The sequence below is a fragment of the Salvelinus namaycush genome, chromosome 42 (genome assembly GCF_016432855.1).
Source record: "Salvelinus namaycush isolate Seneca chromosome 42, SaNama_1.0, whole genome shotgun sequence".
NCBI lineage: Eukaryota > Metazoa > Chordata > Actinopteri > Salmoniformes > Salmonidae > Salvelinus > Salvelinus namaycush.
Window position 1 is genome coordinate 22,618,721 of NC_052348.1, and position 20,428 is coordinate 22,639,148.

A 20,428-nucleotide genomic window follows, 5' to 3' on the forward strand; every position below is an offset into this window, starting at 1 on the left:
ACTAATTTGTTTCCATCCATGTTAGTGAGCATTTCTCCTTTGCCAAGATAATCCATCCAACTGACAGGTGTGGCATATCAAGAAGCATGATTATTACACAAATGCACCTTGTGGCCACTCTAAAATGTTTTGTCAAACAGTGTCCCATGGTGGGATTACGGTATGGGCAGGTATAAGCTACGGACACAAGTGCATTTTCAATGCACAGAAAGACCATGACGAGATCCCGACGCCCATTTTTTAAATCTGTGACGAACACATGCATATGTCTTCCCAGCTGTGAAATCCATAGATTAGGGCCCAATGAATTAACTCAATAAAACTGTTACTTTATCATTTTGTTCAGTATCGTTGCATTAATGTGTTTTTATATAAAAATCTGGGCTGGACTTATAACCCTCCAGGTCGTAATTACAAGTGGGAAACTGACAAAATATTGTTCCCTTTGTTGTGACATTTTTACTACTATCCTTTAACCCTTTCAACCAGAATCTATCAGTTAGGATAAGTCTGACCATATTGTCAATGGTAAGCAAGCTTTTTATTGGTCTGACATCAAAAGCAATTGAACACAATCACGGCAGACTTACACCATCCCATAAGCACATGAATGCACTATATTCAAATGTTTGTTAGGTTGACATGGTCATTATGACAGACAATTCATAGTCTATAATTTAAGGCATACATTCTTATTTAACACGGTTTGATTATCAATGTCCTTATTAAAAAACAATTGATTACCCCAAAAATTGTTCTCAATGTCAAATTAAAACTGAACAAAAAAACGTTTTCTAGACCACCACTCGGCTCAGGAGATCCGGCCTGTGTTTGTGCTGGTGTGACTTCAGATGGTTCAGTTGTTTGAAGCGGAGTCCACACACAGAGCAGCAGTACGGTCTCTCCCCAGTGTGGGTGCGCTTGTGCACTTTCAAAATGTCTGCCCGTGTGAAGCTCTTGTCACACATGGTGCAGCGGTGGGGTTTCTCCTGTGTGTGAATGCGCCGGTGCAGCTTGAGATTCCAGAGCCGACTGAACTTGTTCCCGCAGAGGGAGCAGCAGTAGGGCTTGTCTGTCGTCTGGCTGCATGTGTGCCTCTTCAGGTCGGAGGAGGTGGTGAAGCCCTTGCCACACTGGCTGCAGAGGTGGCGTCCCTCGGCTTGGTGGACCTTGAGGTTGCAGGCCTGGGTGAAGGTCTTACCGCACTGGGTGCGGGAGTACAGAGTCCCAGACCCTGAATTCGACCATCTCCCAGTTTTGTGTTTCTGCTTGTGGGCCTTGAGGGAACCAGAGTCTGGGAAGGTCATTGTACATTGATTGCAGGCATGACGCCTCCCCCCTCCTGTTACCTGCTCTTGTGAATGATCTCTGAGGTTTAAAGAGCGTCCAAAGTCGTCAGCAGCACCATACAGGCTCTCTGTGTTGTTGTGGGCTGAGCTTCCAGAGTGAATGGAGGTTAGCACCCGGTGGCCGGCTCTACTACCCAAGTCCGGAACACCGTGTTCAGGGTACCCCTCCTCGTTGATCAACAGGCAGTTCAGGTCTCCCACCTCCGGGTGGGGGGGTGGTGTTGGCGACCCCACCTGCTCCCTCCGGCTCCGATGGGGAACAGGCATGTGGGAGCGATGGTGATGGTCTCCCCCCTCAGACCCCCCCAGGTTCACCGGGTAGTGACCCGCAGCTCCGTAGCTCAACCCTCCCAGACGAGACGGAGAACCAGGAAGCCTATCCAGCCCTTCCATGTCTACAAGATGGCCGCCACCACCACTACCACCGTAACCAGACTTCTCAAAGCCGACCTCCAGTTCCTCCATGCTGTAGCGGGAGCGGTAGAGAGGTTGGCTGGGGTCCCCTGAGTCTCCCTCGGGACCCGATGGTTCAGGATCCTGGTCTAGACCAGACCCCCAGTCATCCTGGCACTGCTGCAGCTCCTGCTCACTGAAACTCCCCGAGACGTCTGAACCGTTGGCCCCTGAAGAACACAGGAGACATTAGGTATTAGAAGCATTAGCATTAGAGGCATTGGCAATAGTAGAAACTGTGGTAGAATAACTAATGCTAAATTTGAACTTAGTTTCAAGTTGATTTATTATAATACCAATGACAACATATTAGAAGCTACTCCTTTTCATTCTCATCATAAAGATGGCCTGTTGTGTTTGTTGTAAACTCCTGAACTCACCGTCCAGGCAGACGCCCCATCTCTCCTGTAGTTCAGTGTTGTGGAGAGCTTCCTCTTTCAGCAGACTGTCCAGCTTCTGACCTCCGACGTCTGCGGGCTGCAAAAGGAAATTAATAAGTTGATTCTAACTAAACGATGGATAAACTGGCAGTGAATGAATAAAGCTGGCATGATGGTCCCCTATTCCTCCTGAAAGACAAGTTCTAATCTGTTCTGCACAGTACATTTTTAGCTGAAGGTTCTGTAACACAGGTGTTTAGTCCCCTACCTACCTCAGAGGTTCTCCTAGGGCTGGTGGCATCGGCCTCCTCCAGGTCATTTAAGGCTGTTTCCCCAGCCACGCCCCCACAGCTGCTCCACTCCTCCCCTAGTGCCTTCTCCTGCTTCAGGCCACGCCCCCTTTCCGCACCTGGCAACAGGTAAACAAAGAGTAACATTTATCTCAACTAAAAGGAAAGCTGAATTGTGAATAATGGAGTCTACTCGCATCAGTGCAGAGGAAGGAAATAAAGCATCTTACCACTAACTCAACTGTCTGGTCAGTGATCACCAAAGTATGGAAGGTACACATTACAGCAGCCAAACTTCAGAGTGATTCCTCCATATATACAGTGCATTCGGAAAGTAATCAGACCCCTTGACTTTTTCCACAATTTGTTATACTACAGCCTTATTTTAAAATGGATTGAATAGTTTTTTCCCCCTCATCAATCTATACACAGTATCACACAATGACAAAGAAAAACAAGGTTTTTAGAAAAGTTTGCAAATGTATTAAAAATAAGCTGATATTCCATTTACATAAGTATTCCGGCCCTTTACTCGGTACTTTGTTGAAGCAGCGATTACAGCCTTAAGTCTTCTTGGGTATGACGCTACAAGCTTGGTACACCTGTATTTGGGGAGTTTCCCCCATTCTTCTCTGCAGATCCTCTCAAGCTCTGTCAGGTGTGATGGGGAGAGTCGCAGCACAGCTATTTTCAGGTCTCTCCAGAGATGTTCGTTCGGGTTCAAGTCCGGGCTCTGGCTGGGCCACTCAACGACATTCAGAGACTTGTCCCGAAGCAACTCCTGCATTGTCTTGGCTGTGTGCTTAGGGTTGTTGTTCTGTTGGAAGGTGAACCTTCGCCCCCAGTCTGAGGTCCTGAGCATGTTTTCATCAAGGATCTCTCTACTTGTCGCAGAGACGGTTGTCCTTCTGGAAGGTTCTCCCATCTCCAGAGAGGAACTGTCAGAGTGACCATCGGGTTCTTGGTCACTTCCCTGACCAAGACCCTTCTCCCACGATTGCTCAGTTTGGCCAGGCGGCCAGCTCTCGGAAGAGTCTTGGTGGTTCCAAACTTCTTCCATTTAAGATGGAGAACACTGTGTTCTTGGGGACCTTCAATGCAGCAGAAATGTTTTGGTACCCTTCCCCAGATCTGTGCCTCGACACTATCCTGTCTCGGAGCTCTATGAACAATTCTTTCAACCTCATGGCTAGTTTTTGCTATGACATGCACTGTCAACTGTGAGACCTTATATAGACAGCTGTGTGTCTTTCCAAATCATGTCCAATCAATTGAATTTACCACAGGTGAACTCCAATCAAGTTGTAGAAACATCTCAAGGATGATCAATGGAAACAGGATGCACCTGAGCTCAAATTCGAACCTCACAGCAAAGGGTCAGAATACTTATGTAAATACGTTTTTTTTTTTGTAAATAAGGTATTCCTGTTTGTGTTTAATAAATTTGCAAACATTTCTATAAACTTGTTTTTGTCATTATGGGATATTGTGTGTAGATTGTTGAGGAAAAAATGTATTTAATCAATTTCAGAATAAGGCTGTAACAGCAAAATGTGGAAAAAGTCAAGGGGTCTGAATGCTTCCCGAATGCACTGTACAGTTGTGGCAAAAAGTTTTGAGAATGACACATATTAATTTCCACAAAGTTTGCTGCTTCAGTGTCTTTAGATATTTTTGTCAGATGTTACTATGGAATACTGAAGTATAATTACAAGCATTTCATAAGTGTCAACGGCTTTTATTGAGAATTACATGAAGTTGATGCAAAGAGTCAATATTTGCAGTGTTGACCCTTCTTTTTCAAGACCTCTGCAATCCGCCCTGGCATGCTGTCAATTAACTTCTGGGCCACATCCTGACTGATGGCAGCCCATTCTTGCATAATCAATGCTTGGAGTTTGTCAGAATTTGTGGGTTTTTGTTTGTCCACCCGCCTCTTGAGGATTGACCACAAGTTCTCAATGGGATTAAGGTCTGGGGAGTTTCCTGGCCATGGACCCAAAATATCTATGTTTTGTTCCCAGAGCCACTTAGTTATCACTTTTGCTTTATGGCAAGGTGCTCCATCATGCTGGAAAAGGCATTGTTCGTCACCAAACTGTTCCTGGATGGATGGGAGAAGTAGCTCTCCGACGATGTGTTGGTACCATTCTTTAATCATGGCTGTGTTCTTAGGTAAAATTGTGAGTGAGCCCACTCCCTAGGCTGAGAAGCAACCCCACACATGAATGGTCTCAGGATGCTTTACTGTTGGCATGACACAGGACTGATGGTAGCGCTCACCTTGTCTTCCCCGGACAAGCTTTTTTTCGGATGCCCCAAACAATCGGAAAGGAGATTCATCAGAGAAAATGACTTTACCCCAGTCCTCAGCAGTCCAATCCCTGTACCTTTTGCAGAATATCAGTCTGTCCATTATGTTTTTCATGGAGAGAAGTGGCTTCTTTGCTGCCCTTCTTGACACCAGGCCATCCTCCAAAAGTCTTCGCCTCACTGTGCGTGCAGATGCACTCACACCTGCCTGCTGCCATTCCTGAGCAAGCTCTGTACTGGTGGTTCCCCGATCCCGCAGCTGAATCAACTTTAGGAGACGGTCCTGTTGCTTGCTGGACTTTCTTGGGCGCCCTGAAGCCTTCTTCACAACAATTGAACTGCTCTCCTTGAAGTTCTTGATGATCCGATAAATGATTGATTTAGGTGCAATCTTACTGGCAGCAATAGGCCTGTGAAGCCCTTTTGTGCAAAGCAATGATAACGGTACGTGTTTCCTTGCAGGTAACCATGGTTGACAGAGGAAGAGCAATGATTCCAAGCACCACCCTCCTTTTGAAGCGTCCAGTCTGTTCTTTGAAGTCAATCAGCATGATAGAGTGATCTCCAGCCTTGTCCTCGTCAACACTCACACCTGTGTTAACGAGAGAATCACTGACATGATGTCAGCTGGTTCTTTTGTGGCAGGGCTGAAATGCAGTGGAAATGTTTTTGGGGGATTCAGTTCATTTGCATGGCAAAGAGGGACTTTGCAATTCATCTGATCACTCTTCATAGCATTCTGGAGTATATGCAAATTGCCATCATACAAACGGAGGCAGCAGACTTTGTGAAAATTAATATTTGTGTCTTTCTCAAAACTTTTGGCCACGACTGTATAGTTAGATAGCTTGGTAGGAAGGAGTACCAGTCAAAAGTTTGGACACATACTCATTCAAGAGTTTTTCTTTATTTGTACTATTTTCTTCATTGTAGAATAATAGTGAAGACATCAAAAATATCAAATAACACATATGGAATCATGTAGTAACCAAAAAAGTAGCCACCCTTTGCCTTTGACAGATTTACACACTCTTGGCATTCTCTCAGCTTCTGAGGTAGTCACCTGGAATGCATTTCAATTAACAGGTGTGCTTTGTTAAAAGTTAATTTGTGGAATTTCTTTCCTTCTTAATGCGTTTGAGCCAATCAGTTGCGTTGTGACAAGGTAGTGGGGTATACAGAAGATAGCCCTATTTACTTTAAGACATGAAGGTCAGTGAATCTGGAGAATTTCAAGAACTTTGAAAGTTTCTTCAAGTGCAGTCGCAAAAACCATCAAGTGCTATGATGAAACTGGCTCTCATGAGGAGCGACACAGGAAAGGAAGACCCAGATTTACCTCTGCTGCAGAGGATAAGATCATTAGCGTTACCAGCCTCAGAAATTGCTGCCCAAATAAATACTTCACAGAGTTCAAGTAACAGACATCTCAACATCAACTGTTCAGAGGAGACTGCGTGAATTAGGCCTTCATGGTCGAATTGTTGCAAAGAAACCACTACTAAAGGACACCAATAAAAAGACTTGCTTGGGCCAAGAAACAGGAGCAACTCACATTAGACCGGTGGAAATCTGTCCTTTGGTCTGATGAGTCCAAGTTTGAGAGTTTTGGTTCCAACTGCCGTGTCTATGTGAGACGCAGAGTAGGTGAACGGATGATCTCTGCATGTGTGGTTCCCACCATGAAGCATGGAGGAGGAGGTGTGATGGTGCTTTGCTGGTGACAGTCTGTGATTTATTTAGAATTCAAGGCACACTTAACCAGCATGGCTACCACAGTATTCTGCAGCGATATGCCATCCCATCTGGTTTGCGCTTTGTGGGACTATCATTTGTTTTTCAACAGGACAAACACCCAACACACCTCCAGGCTGTGTAAGTGTAACAATTTTGCTTCCGTCCCTCTCCTCGCCCCTACCTGGGCTCGAACCAGGCACCCTCTGCACACATCAACAACAGTCACCCACGAAGCACCGTTACCCATTGCTCCACAAAAGCCGCAGCCCTTGCAGAGCAAAGGGAACAACTACTTCAAGGTCTCAGAGCGAGTGATGTCACTGATTGAAACGCTATTAGCGCACACCCCGCTAACTAGCTAGTCATTTCACACCGGTTACATAAGGGCTATTTGACCTAGAAGGAGAGTGATTGAGTGCTGCATCAGATGACCTGGCCTCCACAATCAAATCAAAGTTTATTTGTCACGTGCGCCGAATACAACAGGTGTAGACCTTACAGTGAAATGCTTACTTACAGGCTCTAACCAATAGTGCAAAAAAGGTGTTAGGTGAACAATAGGTAAGTAAAGAAATAAAACAGTAAAAAGACTGGCTATATACAGTAGCGAGGCTATAAAAGTAGCGAGGCTACATACAGACACCGGTTAGTCAGGCTGATCACCCGACCACAACCCAATTGAAATGGTTTTGAATTAGTTGGACCACAGAGTGAAGGAAAAGCAGCCAACAAGTGCTCAGCATGTGGGAACTCCTTCAAGACTGTTGGAAAAGCATTCCAGGTGAAGCTGGTTGAGATAATGCCAAGAGTGTGCAAAGCTGCCATCAAGGCAAAGGGTGGCTACTTTGAAGAACCTAAAATCTAAAATATGTAGAATTATTTAACACTTTTTTGCTTACTACATGATTCCATATGTGTTATAGTAAAAATAACGAAAAACCCTTGAATGAGTAGGTGTGTCCAAACTTTTTTGACTGGTACTGTGTGTGTGTGTATGTATGTGTGTGTATATATATATATATATATATATATATATAGAGAGAGAGAGAGAGAGAGAGAGATGTCTCTCTCTATACCTGTCTGTGAGGCTCCAGAGCTTTTATCCTTGGCTTCGTCGTTAGCTCTCCCACAGTCCGCACACTTCCCGATACGGCCTCCCTCTCTGTCCCTCTCCCTGCGTCTGTTCTCTGACCACTGCAGCCTCTTCTTCAGCGACTCAACCTGCTCCCGGCTCCGGGACACTTCCTTCAGGAAGCTATCGTCCACCAGCCTGGTGATCTCGTACATAGCAGCCTTGAATACCGTCTCCATGACTCCGGAGAGCTGAGACTGGAAGGTTACGATGGCTTCGGACATCATGGCAAACTGTCTGTGTAACTAAATACAGTTAAGAATTCGTAACGTTTAGCTACTTTTGTACAGGCGAATCAGCCCTGCAATCGAGTCTAACAAAATGATAGGAAGCTAACGTTAGCAGCAAATATACTGGAAACAACCCCTTCTATCTGTGTTAGCAGGCTAGCAAATCTAGCTACTCTTGGAAGTTGTTGTCTGACTCAGTGACTGTCCTAGTAATACATGTTTTTCATCATTTCGAGAGATAAGATGCAGCAGTTACTGTATATGAGGCTATTCTAATAAATATAAATAACAGAGATAATGAGAGATGGCAGTTAGCGTGCTAGCTAGTTAGAGCCACAACAAAAAGCATACACAAAAAAATTGAATTTCCGGAAACAAACCTACGGATCGAGTGGTAGGACAATCTACATTGGAACGATGAGAGAAAATACGACCTTTCTTTGAACAAAACATCTGTACGTTTACTGTAAATAAGATTCGAAATATAATTTGGCTATTATTATACAATTCGAATACTGATCAGTACCGTAGTAGGCTATTTATTGTGTAAATGATTTACAGGAAATCTACACCGAAGCGATATATCCTGCCCCCCACTCAGCCCTATGCGGGCCTTGGTCAAAAGTAGTGGAGTGGACTAGGAATAGGGTGTCCAAAGCTAGGTTTCTATCCAATTGGCGACATAACTGTTAGGTTAAATCAATTATCCTGTTAGAGGTTTTGTGCAGAATCCACTGCGCTGTTTCAGATGCAACGTTTAGGGTCATGTTGCAGCAGTGCCCTTACGAAAAAAGATTGCAGTCAGAGTGCAGTATAACTGCAGTATGCAGAAAATACTGCGTCCAAAATAACAGTTTTTTAAATGTCAGAATTGCCTTGTAATTTAAGCTTTCAGCTGAATCCATTAATTAAATACACGTATATTTATAATTCCATTCTCAGTCCTTTCTTTATTGTCTATTACTGTAACTCAACCATAGTCTTGTGTATATTTTTATTATCTTTATGGAGTCAGATAAACATTTTAATACGCTAATTGCTTAGTCTCATGTGATGTATATATAATATACGGTATATCAAATATTACTGCCCACTATACTGCTCCCACTATACTGCTCCCTCTCTCTTAGCTGTGAATTCAAAACCCAGCCGTGTTAGTTTGAATTAAACAGGGATCCCCATCTAGTCTCACAGGGATTGGGAAAGACTTGTACTTTTATGTTTTTATGTGTTGAGTGATTACACGTATCAAAGCCTTTGTTGATTCACATTTACAGTCGCTTTTGTTGTTTGGAAGAGTCATGCCATGACAGAAAGATGGAGTAAAAGTGTAGAAAATAAAAAGTTGATTTTGAATTAGCAGTTGATTAATTGTTTAAAAAAAACAGAAATTCTGGGTACTTGTCATTTGTTATTCATTAGGTAAGTTAGATGCCTCAAATCAAGTTTAAATGTAGGTGTACTGACTTCACGTCTCACGTCATGGTTTTTATGTTCTGCAGGTTTGAACTAGTTACTTGAAAGACTGGGAAGTTTCACTTGAATGACCCTCTAAGTCATAATTAAGAGTGGGGGGAAAAAATGTTGTTACCCGAGTTGCACGTTTCACCACTGACCCTTCACCTTTTCAACCAAAAGATGAGAACAAATAAATCTTTGACATCTACAAAATGTATCAATTTGGATAATGTATACTGAACAAAAATATAAACGCAACATGCAACAATTTCAAAGATGTTACAGAGTTACATTTCATATGAGGAAATCAGTCAATTGAAATACATTAATTTGGCCCTAATCTATGGATTTCACATTATTTGGAATACAGCTATGCATCTGTTGGTCAGATACCTTAAAAAAAAGGTGCCTCACAATGGGCCTCAGGATCTCGTCACGGTATTTTTTTGCATTCAAATTGCCATCGATAAAATGCAATAATTGTGTTCGTTGCCCATACCATAACCCCACCGCCTCTATTGGGCACTCTGTTCACAACGTTGACATCAGCAAACTGCTAGCCCACACAACGCCATACACATGGTCTTCGGTTGTGAGGTCGGTTGGATATACAGCTAAATTCTCTAAAACGATGTTAGATGTGGCTTATGGTAGAAGAATGAACATTCAATTCTCAGGCAACAGCTCTGGTGGACATTCCTGCAGTCAGCATGCCAATTGCACGTTCCCTCAAAACTTGAAACATCTGTGGCATTGTGTTGTGAGACAAAACAGCACATTTTAGAGGCCTTTTATTGTCCCCAGCTCAAGGTCACCTGTGTAATGATCATGCTGTTAAATCAGCTTCTTCATATGCCACACCTGTCAGGTGGATGGATTATCTTGGCAAAAGGAGAAGCGCTTACTAACAAGGATGTAAACAAATGTTAAAGTAAGCTTTTTGTGCATATGGAACATTTCTGGGATCTTTTATTTCAGCTCATGAAACATGAGACCAACACTTTACATGTTGCATTCATTTTTTGTTCAGTGTACTGTAGGTAGTTTGACCATATTGTCAATGTTAAGCAAGCTAGCTTATAACATGCTTTACCCAAGAACGCATAATGTGAAAGTGAAATGAAACATTGCCCCTAAAATAAATGAAAATAATGTGTTGCTGTATGTACTTAGTCTTGTCCATGTTAACACACTGTGTTGGGAATATAATTGCCTATTATGCAGTCGGGCTTTAAGGTTGCAGATATGGGTGTGGTGGGGAGGCGTGTCCACCCCACAGGTGCCATCTTGAATTGACTGCAAGCCCATTGTGAGAGAGAGGTAGCATTGTTTGCTGTGTGCTAAGAGGGATTTGTAGGCCTCTTTCCTATCACAGTCCACTGTTTTGATGAAAATTAGAGGCCTGGATGACACCAGTGTCGTGATAAGGAAACAAAACACTAAAGTGGAGTTCTTTAGCAAAACAGTCCTAAACAAACATCACTATGTTGTCATCCAGAGTCCCATATATTTATTTTCCAAGCTATAGCACACAGTATTTTACATACAGAAGGTTTTTAAAGGACTAAAAGGTTAAGTCTGCTCCATATTTTCATCTTTGTCATCTAAAAAATATCTCGATACTGGTGTTGTCCTGGCGCTAGTGAAAATATCTAGACATTGAATAGCGCAGGGGAATGTGGCCCATTGTGTCTTTTCTGTTGGATTATTGCTTTTAAATTTAGATCTCGTTGGATTACATTTTGGCTGGGGAGGGGGGGCTTCCTTTGGGTTACAAACATTTATTTGGACTTGGACTTCCATTTAAGGACTCACACTCAACCAAAGGTTCTGGTAGGACTACGGTTTCGAACTGAGACTGTTGGCTCTGACAGGACTATATTATCTTATTGTTGATTGATTCTTTTGTTGTTTATGCTGAACCGTCCCATCAACGTCACAAACTAACTTTATTATTAGCAATCCAGCTATCTGAAATCTTATTGGTTGAAGAATTGGTCAGACATTAAATGCACTTGAACACAATCATGGCAGACTTGCGACTTCCCACGAGCACATGAGTGCCTCATATTCAAATGTTTGTTAGGTTGGCATGATCATTTTGACAATTCATAGACAGTCCATGTATGGCGTGAATTCTTAACCAACACACAGATTTCCAACCGTTCATATTTTCATCAAAAATTAAGGAGGACCAAGGCACTCTGAAAATAATGAATTAAAATGCCTTTATTTGTACGGCATGTAAAATGAAAACAAAGACTACAAACTCCGACACGTTTCGGCTGCATGGCCTTAGTCAGGGAGCACAAAGATTTGATAATGCATGTCCTCACTTGAACAGCATTTTCCAATCAAACCTGATTTGAAGAGGGTTACAGAATTCATTGGACAACACCTAGTAAAAACTATACATATTGAAAAGTGAAATACTGTATATGTTATAAAAATGAAAATCAAGGCTAGAAGGATCAGAACTCATAGAAAAGTAGTTCCGACCTTTGACTGGGCAAAGTGGTAAGAATAGGAGAGCCACCTAGTTTATGGTACACTAGATCACACCAAACATTATCATATTTTCAATGTCCTTATTAATAAACAACTGATCACAAGAAATGTTCTCAATGTCAAATAAAATAATAAAACTAGCTGTCCGAAGATTAATGTAGCAATTGCAAGAGTGTCTGCTATATAACAAAAAAAATGTATCAATAAAAAAATCAGTCCAGGAGATTTGGCCTGTGTTTGCGCTGGTGTGACTTCAGATGTGCCAGTCGTTTGAAGCTGAGTCCACACACAGAACAGCAGTACGGTCTCTCCCCAGTGTGGGTGCGCAGGTGCACTTTCAAAATGTCTGCCCGCGTGAAGCACTTGTCACACATATTGCAGCAGTGGGGTTTCTCCTGCGTGTGAATGCGCTGATGCACCTTCAGGTTCCAGAGTCGACTGAACTTGTTCCCACAGATGGAGCAGCAGTAGGGCTTGTCTGTTGTCTGGCTGCACTTGTGCCTCTTCAGGTCGGAGAAGGAGGTGAAGCCCTTGCCGCAGTGGCTGCAGAGGTGGAGTCCCTTGGCCTGGTGGACCCGCTGGTGGACCTTGAGGTTGCAGGCCTGGGTGAAGGTCTTACCGCACTGGATGCAGGAGTACGGAGGCCCAGACCCTGACCCTGACCCTGTACTCGACCCTCTCCCCGTTTTGTGTTTCTGCTTGTGGGCCTTGAGGGAACCAGAGTCTGGGAAGGTCATGGTACATTGATTGCAGGCATGACGCCTCCCCCCTCCTCCTGTTACCTGCTCTTGTGAACGATCTCTGAGGTTTAAAGAGCGTCCAAAGTCGTCAGCAGCACCATACAGGCTCTCTGTGTTGTTGTGGGCTGAGCTTCCAGAGTGGATGGAGGTTAGCCCTCTGTGGCCGGCTCTGCTACCTGACTCTGGGACACCGTGTTCTGGGTACAAGACACTGGAGTCCTGCAGGTACCCCTCCTCGTTGATCAACAGGCAGTTCCGGTCTCCCACCTCAGGGTGGGGGGATGGCGTTGGCGACCCCACCTGCTCCCTCCGGCTCTGATGGGGGTCAGGCATGTGGGAGCGATGGTGGTCTCCCCCCTCAGACCCCCCCAGGTTCACTTGGTAGTGACCCGCAGCTCCGTAGCTCAGTGCCCCCAGACGAGACGGAGAACCAGGAAACCTATCCAGCCCTTCTATGTCTACAAGATGGCCGCCACCACCACTACCACCGTAACCAGACTTCTCAAAGCCGCCCACCAGTTCCTTCATGCTGTAGCGGGAGCGGTAGAGAGGTTGGCTGGGGTCCCCTGAGTCTCCCTCGGGACCCGATGGTTCAGGATCCTGGTCTAGACCAGACGCCCAGTCAGCCTGGCACTGCTGCAGCTCCTGCTCACTGAAACTCCCCGAGACGTCTGAACCATCGGCCCCTGAAAACACAGGGGACATGAGGCATTAGTAGCATTAATATTTAAGACATTAGGGGACAGTAGAAACAGTAGTAGAGTAACTGTAATGTTAAATGTGTACTTACAGTTTCAAGTTGACTTTACATGTGTAATAATGAATACATTTGAAATGACACAGCATACTATAAAAGTTACTCTTGTTATCATTCTCATCATCATAACAAGTAGGCTATTGTCTGTGTTATATTTGTGGTAAACTCCTCAACTCACCGTCCAGGCAGACGCCCCATCTCTCCTGTAGCTCAGTGTTGTGGAGAGCCTCCTCTTTCAGCAGACTGTCCAACTTCTGACCTCCGACCTCTGTGGACTGGAAGAGCAAATGATTCTGACTAAATGATGGATAAACTGACAGTGATTGAATAGAGCTGACATGATGGTTCTATATTCAGAATTCTCCTCTGGGACCCCCAGACATCTCACAACTTTGTCATAGCCCTGAACTAGCATACTTGATTTAAGTAGTGAAGGGCTTGATGATTCGTTGACAAGTTGAATGAAGTGTTTAAATTCTGGAACAGTTCAAATATGAGGAGAGGTTTGAAAATGGCTGCCCAATTCTTTGTGACAGACTATCTGTTATGTACAATATATTTCCACCTGAACATTCTGTAACACCACACCCCCCCACAGGTGTTTAGTCAGTCCCCTACCTACCTCAGAGATTCTCCTAGGGCTGGTGGCCTCTGCCTCCGCCAGATCATTTAAGGCTGTTTCCCCGGCCACGCCCCCACAGCTGCTCCACTCCTCCCCTGGTACCTTCTCCTGCTTCAGGCCACGCCCCCTCTCCACACCTGGTCACAGGTAAACAAAGTGAATATTTAATTTGGAGTAAAAGGAAAGTAACATTGTGGATAATGGAGTCTCCTCACATCAGATGAAGGAAAGGAAACATCTTATTAAGATGCCACCACCAGCCATGACTTTGACTCCTTTCTTAAACCAATACTGTCTGATCACTAAAGTATGAAATGTACACATTACAGCAGCCCCACTTCAGAGTGATTCTATATTTATCACAGGAGGTTGGGGGCACCTTAATTGGGAAGGACGGGCTCATAGTAATGGCTGGAGCAGAATCAATGGAATGGTATCAAATACTTCAAACATGGTTTCCATGAGTTTGATGTCATTCCATTTACTCTGTTCCAGCCATTATTATGAGCCTTCCATCCCTCAGCAGCCTCCACTGATTGTATGTACAGTACCAGTCAAAAGTTTGGACACACCTACTCATTCAAGGGTTTTTCTTTATTTGTACAATTTTCTACATTGTAGAATAATAGTGAAGACATCAACACTATGAAACACATATGGAATCATGTAACCAAAAAAAAGTGTTAAAGAAAACAAAATATATTTGAGATTTGAGATTCTTCAAAGTAGCCACCCTTCGCCTTGATGACAGCTTTGAACAGCCTTGGCATTCTGTCAACCATCTTCACCTGGAATGCTTTTCCAACAGTCTTGAAGGAGTTCCCACATATGCTGAGCACTTGTTGGCTGCTTTTCCTTCACTCTGTGGTCCAACTCATCCAAAACCATCTCAATTGGGTTGAGGTCGGGTGATTGTGGAGTCCAGGTCATCTGATGCAGCACTCCATCACTCTCCTTCTTGGTCAAATAGCCCTTACACAGGCTGGAGGTGTTGGGTCATTGTCCTGTTGAAAAACAAATAATAGTCCCACTAAGTGCAAACCAGATGGCATATCGCTGATGAGAATGCTATGGTAGCCACACTGGTTAAGTGTGCCTTGAATTCTAAATACATCACAGACTGTGTCACCAGCAAAGCACCCTCACACATCACACCACCTCCTCCATGCATGGAACCACATATGCGGAGATCATCTGTTCACCTACTCTGCGTCTCACAAAGCCATGGCGGTTAGAACCAAAAATCTAAAATTTGGACTCATCAGACCAAAGGACAGACTTCCATCGGTCTAATGTCCATTACTTGTGTTTCTTGGCCCAAGCAAGTCTTCTTATTATCGGTGTCCTTTAGTAGTGGTTCCTTTGTGGCAATTTGACCATGAATTCGCCGACGAGTGGGTAAACCACCACTACCCCCTGTCAGGAAGTCCAGGATCCAGTTGCAGAAGGAGGTGTTTAGTCCCAGGGTCCTTAGATTAGTGATGTGCTTTGTGGGCACTATGGCGTTGAACGCTGAGCTTTAGTCAATGAACAGCATTCTCACATAGGATGTTCCTTTTGTCCAGGTGGGAAAGGGCAGTGTGGCGTGTGATTGTATCATCTGTGGATCTGCTGGGGTGGTATGCAAATTGGAGTGGGTCTTGGGTTTCCGGCATGATGGTGTTGATGGGAGCCATGACCAGCCTTTCAAAGCACTTCATGGCTCATGGCTACAGACGTGAACTTTTTTGCTAGATAATGTGGTATACAGCTTATCATGAGGTATTCTACCTATGTCGAGAAATACCTCGAGACTTCTTTAATATTAGACATCGCGCACCAGCAGTTGACAAATAGACACACACCCCCGCCCCTTGTCTTCCCAGACGTAGCTGCTCTGTCCTGCCGATACACGGAGAAGCCAGTCAGCTCTAAATGATCTGTGTCGTCGTTCAGCCATGTCTCAGTGAAACATAAAATATCACAGTTTTTATTGTCCCGTCGGTAGGATAGTCTTAGTCGTAGATCGTCCAGTTTGAATTCAAATGATTGCATGTTGGCCAATAATACTGAGGGTAGCGGTGGTTTACCTACTCGTCTGCGAATTCATGGTCAAATTGCTGCAAAAAAACAGTACTAAAAGGACACCAATAAGAAGAAGAGACTTGCTTGGGCAAAGAAACACAAGCAATGGACATTAGACTGGTGGAAATCTGCCCTTTGGTCTGATGAGTCCAAATTTGAGAGTTTTGGTTCCAACCGCAGTGTCTTTGTGAGACGCGGAGTAGGTGAATGGATGATCTCCGCATGTGTGCTTCCCACCGTGAAGCATGGAGGAGGTGGTATGATGGTGCTTTGCTGGTGACACTGTCTGTGATTAATTTAGAAAGGGCTATTTGACCAAGAAGGAGAGTGATGGAGTGCTGCATCAGATGACCTGGCCTACACAATCACCCGACCTCAACCCAAATGAAATGATTTGGGATGAGTTGAACCGTAGAGTGAAGGTAAAGCAGCCAACAAGTGCTCACCACACGTGGGAACTCCTTCAAGACTGTTGGAAAAGCGTTCCAGGTGAAGCTGGTTGAGAGAATGCCAAGCGTGTGCAAAGCTGTCATCAAGGCAAAGGGTGGCTACTTTGAAGAATATCAAACATAAAATATTTTTTGATTTGTTTAACACTTTTTTGGTTACTACATCATTCCATATGTGTTATTTCATAGTTTTGGTGTCTTCACTGTCATTCTAAAATGTTGAAAATAGTAAAATAAATAAATAAAAACCTTTAAATGAGTAGGAGTGTCCAAACTTTTGACTGGTACTATGTATGTGTGTGTGTGTGTATATATATATATATATATATATATATATTATAGTGTACAAAACATTAGGAACACCTTGCTAATATTGATTTGCAACCCCATTTTGCCCTCATTTGTCTGGGGCATGGACTCTACAAAGTGTTGAAAGTGTTCCACAGGGATGCTGGCCCATGTTGAATCCAATGCAGCCCACAGTTGTGTGAAGTTGGCTGGATATCCTTTGGGTGGTGGACCATTCTTGATACACACGGGAAACGGTTGAGCATGAAAAACCCAGCAGCATTGCAGTTCTGGACACACTCAAACCAGTGCGCCTGGCACCTACTACCATATCCATCAAAGGCACTTCAATATTTTGTCTTGCCCATTCACCCTCTGAATGGCACACATACATTTTAAGCCATGTCTCAAGGCTTAAAAATCCACATTTAACCTGTGTCACCCCCTTCATCGACACTTATTAAAGTGGATTTAATAAGTGACATTAATTAGGGGAAATAGCTTTCACCTGGCTAGTCTGTCATGGAAAGAGCATGTGTTCCTAATAGATATGTGTTTTGATGTCTCTCTCTTCACCTGTCTGTGAGGTTCCAGAACTTCTCTCCTCGGCTTCTTCGTCAGCTCTCCCACAGTCCGCACACTTCCCCCTCCGGCCTACCTCTCTGTCCCTATCCCTGCGTCTGTTCTCCGACCACTGCAGCCGCTTCTTCAGTGACTCGACCTGCTCCCGGCTGCAGGACATCTCCTTCAGGAAGCTATCCTCCACCAGCCTGGTGATTTCGTACATGGCAGCCTTGAATACCGTCTCCATGACTCCGGAGAGCTGAGACTGGAAGGTTACGATGGCTTCGGACATCATGGCAAACTGTCTATGTGTAGCTAGCTACAGTTAAGAGTTCGTAACATTTAGGTACTTTTGTTCAGGTGGGTCAGTGTTACGATCCAGCTCAGCAAAAGGCTAGGAAGCTAGCTAGCTAACATTTGCAGGCTAGCTACTGTTGGATGTTGTCTCTCTCAATGACGGTCCTAATAACAATTGTAATACTTTCTAGATATAAGATGTAGCATTTACTGTATGAGGATATTCGAACAAAGAAATACCATAGGCATTGAAAGAACGCAAGCTTATGCCAGTTAGGTAATTAACGTTTGATAGTTACAGAGCCAACACTAAAATCACAGACAGAACAATGAGACAGATATTTCACCGGATGTATAAAATGTTAAGCATCCGCTTAGACTTTCCACTCACTACCAAATATGGTAGTGAGAGGAAGCCTACTGGCCGGAGGTGGGAGAATATGGAACGACATTTTTTTTTTTTTTTTTTTGGTGGATCAGCTTAATATTGCGGAAAGAATGTTGCTTCCATCAATGTAATTGTCTGCATCATTTCCAATCCCCCATATTCTTTTGGTAAATATATATATCCATACACGCATCCATACATATACACATATATACATACACATACCTATATAGACATACATACTTTTTTAAAGAATATACCTTTATTGTTATTCCCCGCAAACCCTACCACCGATCCCCCAATTGGAGTAAACTAATAAACACTTCTGCTTTTACACAGTCTACTTTACAATAGTTCTCTCTTGTTTGTTGTTTTCTATTTGTAACTGTGCTATTTCACAAAAGTTCCGAACCTATATACATTTTACAGATCCCGTATGTTTTACATTGTTTATCTTGTTATTAGTCCCACCCTTCAGCTCCATTCAACCCCTCCCATCTATCTCTCAACATGATCCATTTCGGATTTCTATTTGCCATATATTTTTCAACTGTGCTGTGATGCTTCACAAAATAATTTAACCTTCCAATTCTCATAGCTTCTCCAGATTGTAAATTTAAAAAAAATGTTTTTGCTAAAATAATTATTATATTATTGATTGATTGACTATGGCTTTTCAAATCACCCAGTATTGCTATCTGTAGCGTTAGTTCTAGGCAAATGTTGCAATTCTTCAGCCATTCCTGGACCTGTGACCAAAAACGAGCTACATATGGACAATACCAAAATAAATTATCTAATGACGGGCTCCTCACAGCAGAATCTGCAGAGCTGCGAAGATTGTATCCCCCATATATATAACATTCTATTAGTTGCAAGAATTTTGTATAGTAATATAAATTGAAAAATTCGAAGTTTTGAATCCGGCGTTGTTTTGCGTATCAATTCATAAACGATGGAATGGGTACATCGAAAATCTCTTCCCAACTATTTTGCAATTTATATGGCACAGCTGTCCGTTTTTGGGTCCTTAAATGACATTGGTATATGTTTTTATTTATCACACTTTTCTTTAACCATTTATGTTCTTTAATACAGGGCCGACAGACAAGTTCCTTACTTTTTCCCTCTTCAACTTGCCTCTTCCATTTTTGTGGTAATGCTGCAATTAATTGGTTGTAATTTTGGGTAGAGCAGACATTTCCATATGTCTGTGTTAGCTGCATGTGTGACATAACTCCACCAGTCCTATTTATGATATCATTCACTAAAATTATACATTTTTAAACATTTCTTCGATAAATACAGTTTTTTTTTTATCAATTAGTATATTTGAATATAACCACAATATTTGTTGTACTATTTGTTCCGTCCTTTCAGGTCGATTAAACTGAAATTACAAACAACTTTCTAAGGCTTGTTTAAAAAATAAAGATATTTTGGAGATTAATTCCTTTTCAAACAACCGAAAGTGAGCAGGTGTATTCTGAATAAAGGGAAAAAGGCCATTCCTGAACATAGGATGAGACATTCGTACCAATTTACTAGAGAACCAGTTTGGTTTTAAGTATAACTTTTGTATGACTGATGCCTTTGGTGAGAGGTCTAATGCTTTAATATTTAATAATTTCTGCCCTCCGAATTCATATTCGTTATATAAATAGGCCCTTCTAATTTTATCTGGCTTGCCGTTCCAAATTAAAAAAAAATATTTTTTGTTCATAGAATTTTAAAAGCAGGTCACTAGGTGTAGGCAAAACCATAAGCAAATAGGTAAACTGTGATATGACTAAAGAGTTAATCAGGGTGATTTTTCCACAAATAGACAGGTATTTTCCTTTACATGGTAGCAAAATCGTATCTATTTTTGCTAACTTTCTATAAAAAGTATAGCTCATCGATGAAACATTTGATCTCAAAACAGTTTTCTGTTCCCATAACTATTATCTGTTATGAACAGAGTGTACCATGTAGGCGATTTTTTTTTATTTTAATCACGTTGTTTAGAAGGAGCGTCAAGGCGAATTGAGTTACTGCACAGGTGCAATTCAGAGGACCGGGAAATAACGGAAATATGCAGATGAATGCTGGAACGCGCCAATAGGATCTCGCTAGTTCGTGGTTGGCTCTGCCCACCTCTTTCCTTGTTCTGCCCACTATGACTAATTTGTTCCCATTGGAAACAACAGGCTGTGTCTATCTTGGTCTAGTTATAATAAATCTTTGCTGAAGTCATTCCCAAAAAACAATAGCACTTCCGGAAACAAACCTACGGATCTGGTAGTGGGACAATCTACACTACGCTCCTTTCTGGAGAGAAAATGTATTTATTTGAACAAAACCTTTGCATGTTCTCACGTTGACTGTAAATAATGTTGAAAATACAATCCGGCTAATTTGATAAAATTG

The 20,428-nt window shown here is 42.9% G+C and overlaps 2 protein-coding genes across 2 annotated transcripts; both read right to left on the bottom strand.

The window, feature by feature from the left end:
- Nucleotides 1-37: 37 nt before the first annotated feature.
- LOC120035121 (zinc finger protein 696-like) lies at nucleotides 38-8,249 on the bottom strand. Its single transcript, XM_038981915.1, has 4 exons — nucleotides 7,599-8,249; nucleotides 2,455-2,591; nucleotides 2,183-2,279; nucleotides 38-1,972 (listed from the first exon to the last, which is right to left on the bottom strand). The coding sequence occupies exons 1-4, from the start codon at nucleotides 7,879-7,881 to the stop codon at nucleotides 795-797; spliced, it is 1,695 nt and encodes a 564-aa protein (XP_038837843.1). The 5' UTR covers nucleotides 7,882-8,249; the 3' UTR covers nucleotides 38-794.
- Nucleotides 8,250-11,559: 3,310 nt separating this feature from the next.
- LOC120035138 (zinc finger protein 628-like) lies at nucleotides 11,560-17,968 on the bottom strand. Its single transcript, XM_038981935.1, has 4 exons — nucleotides 17,347-17,968; nucleotides 13,970-14,106; nucleotides 13,526-13,622; nucleotides 11,560-13,276 (listed from the first exon to the last, which is right to left on the bottom strand). Exons 1-4 carry the CDS (start codon nucleotides 17,627-17,629, stop codon nucleotides 12,063-12,065), a joined length of 1,731 nt encoding a protein of 576 aa, XP_038837863.1. The 5' UTR covers nucleotides 17,630-17,968; the 3' UTR covers nucleotides 11,560-12,062.
- Nucleotides 17,969-20,428: the final 2,460 nt, after the last annotated feature.

Excerpts from the sequence above, each read along its gene's own strand:
- LOC120035121 (XM_038981915.1), bottom strand. The coding sequence starts at position 7,881 with ATGATGTCCGAAGCCATCGTAACCTTCCAGTCTCAGCTCTCCGGAGTC. Across the intron at positions 2,592-7,598 it reads CTCTGGAGCCTCACAGACAG|GTGCGGAAAGGGGGCGTGGC; the intron begins GTATAGAGAGAG and ends ACCTGTTGCCAG. Across the intron at positions 1,973-2,182 it reads ATGGGGCGTCTGCCTGGACG|GGGCCAACGGTTCAGACGTC; the intron begins GTGAGTTCAGGA and ends TGTGTTCTTCAG.
- LOC120035138 (XM_038981935.1), bottom strand. The coding sequence starts at position 17,629 with ATGATGTCCGAAGCCATCGTAACCTTCCAGTCTCAGCTCTCCGGAGTC. Across the intron at positions 13,623-13,969 it reads GCCCTAGGAGAATCTCTGAG|TCCACAGAGGTCGGAGGTCA; the intron begins GTAGGTAGGGGA and ends TTGCTCTTCCAG. Across the intron at positions 13,277-13,525 it reads ATGGGGCGTCTGCCTGGACG|GGGCCGATGGTTCAGACGTC; the intron begins GTGAGTTGAGGA and ends CTGTGTTTTCAG.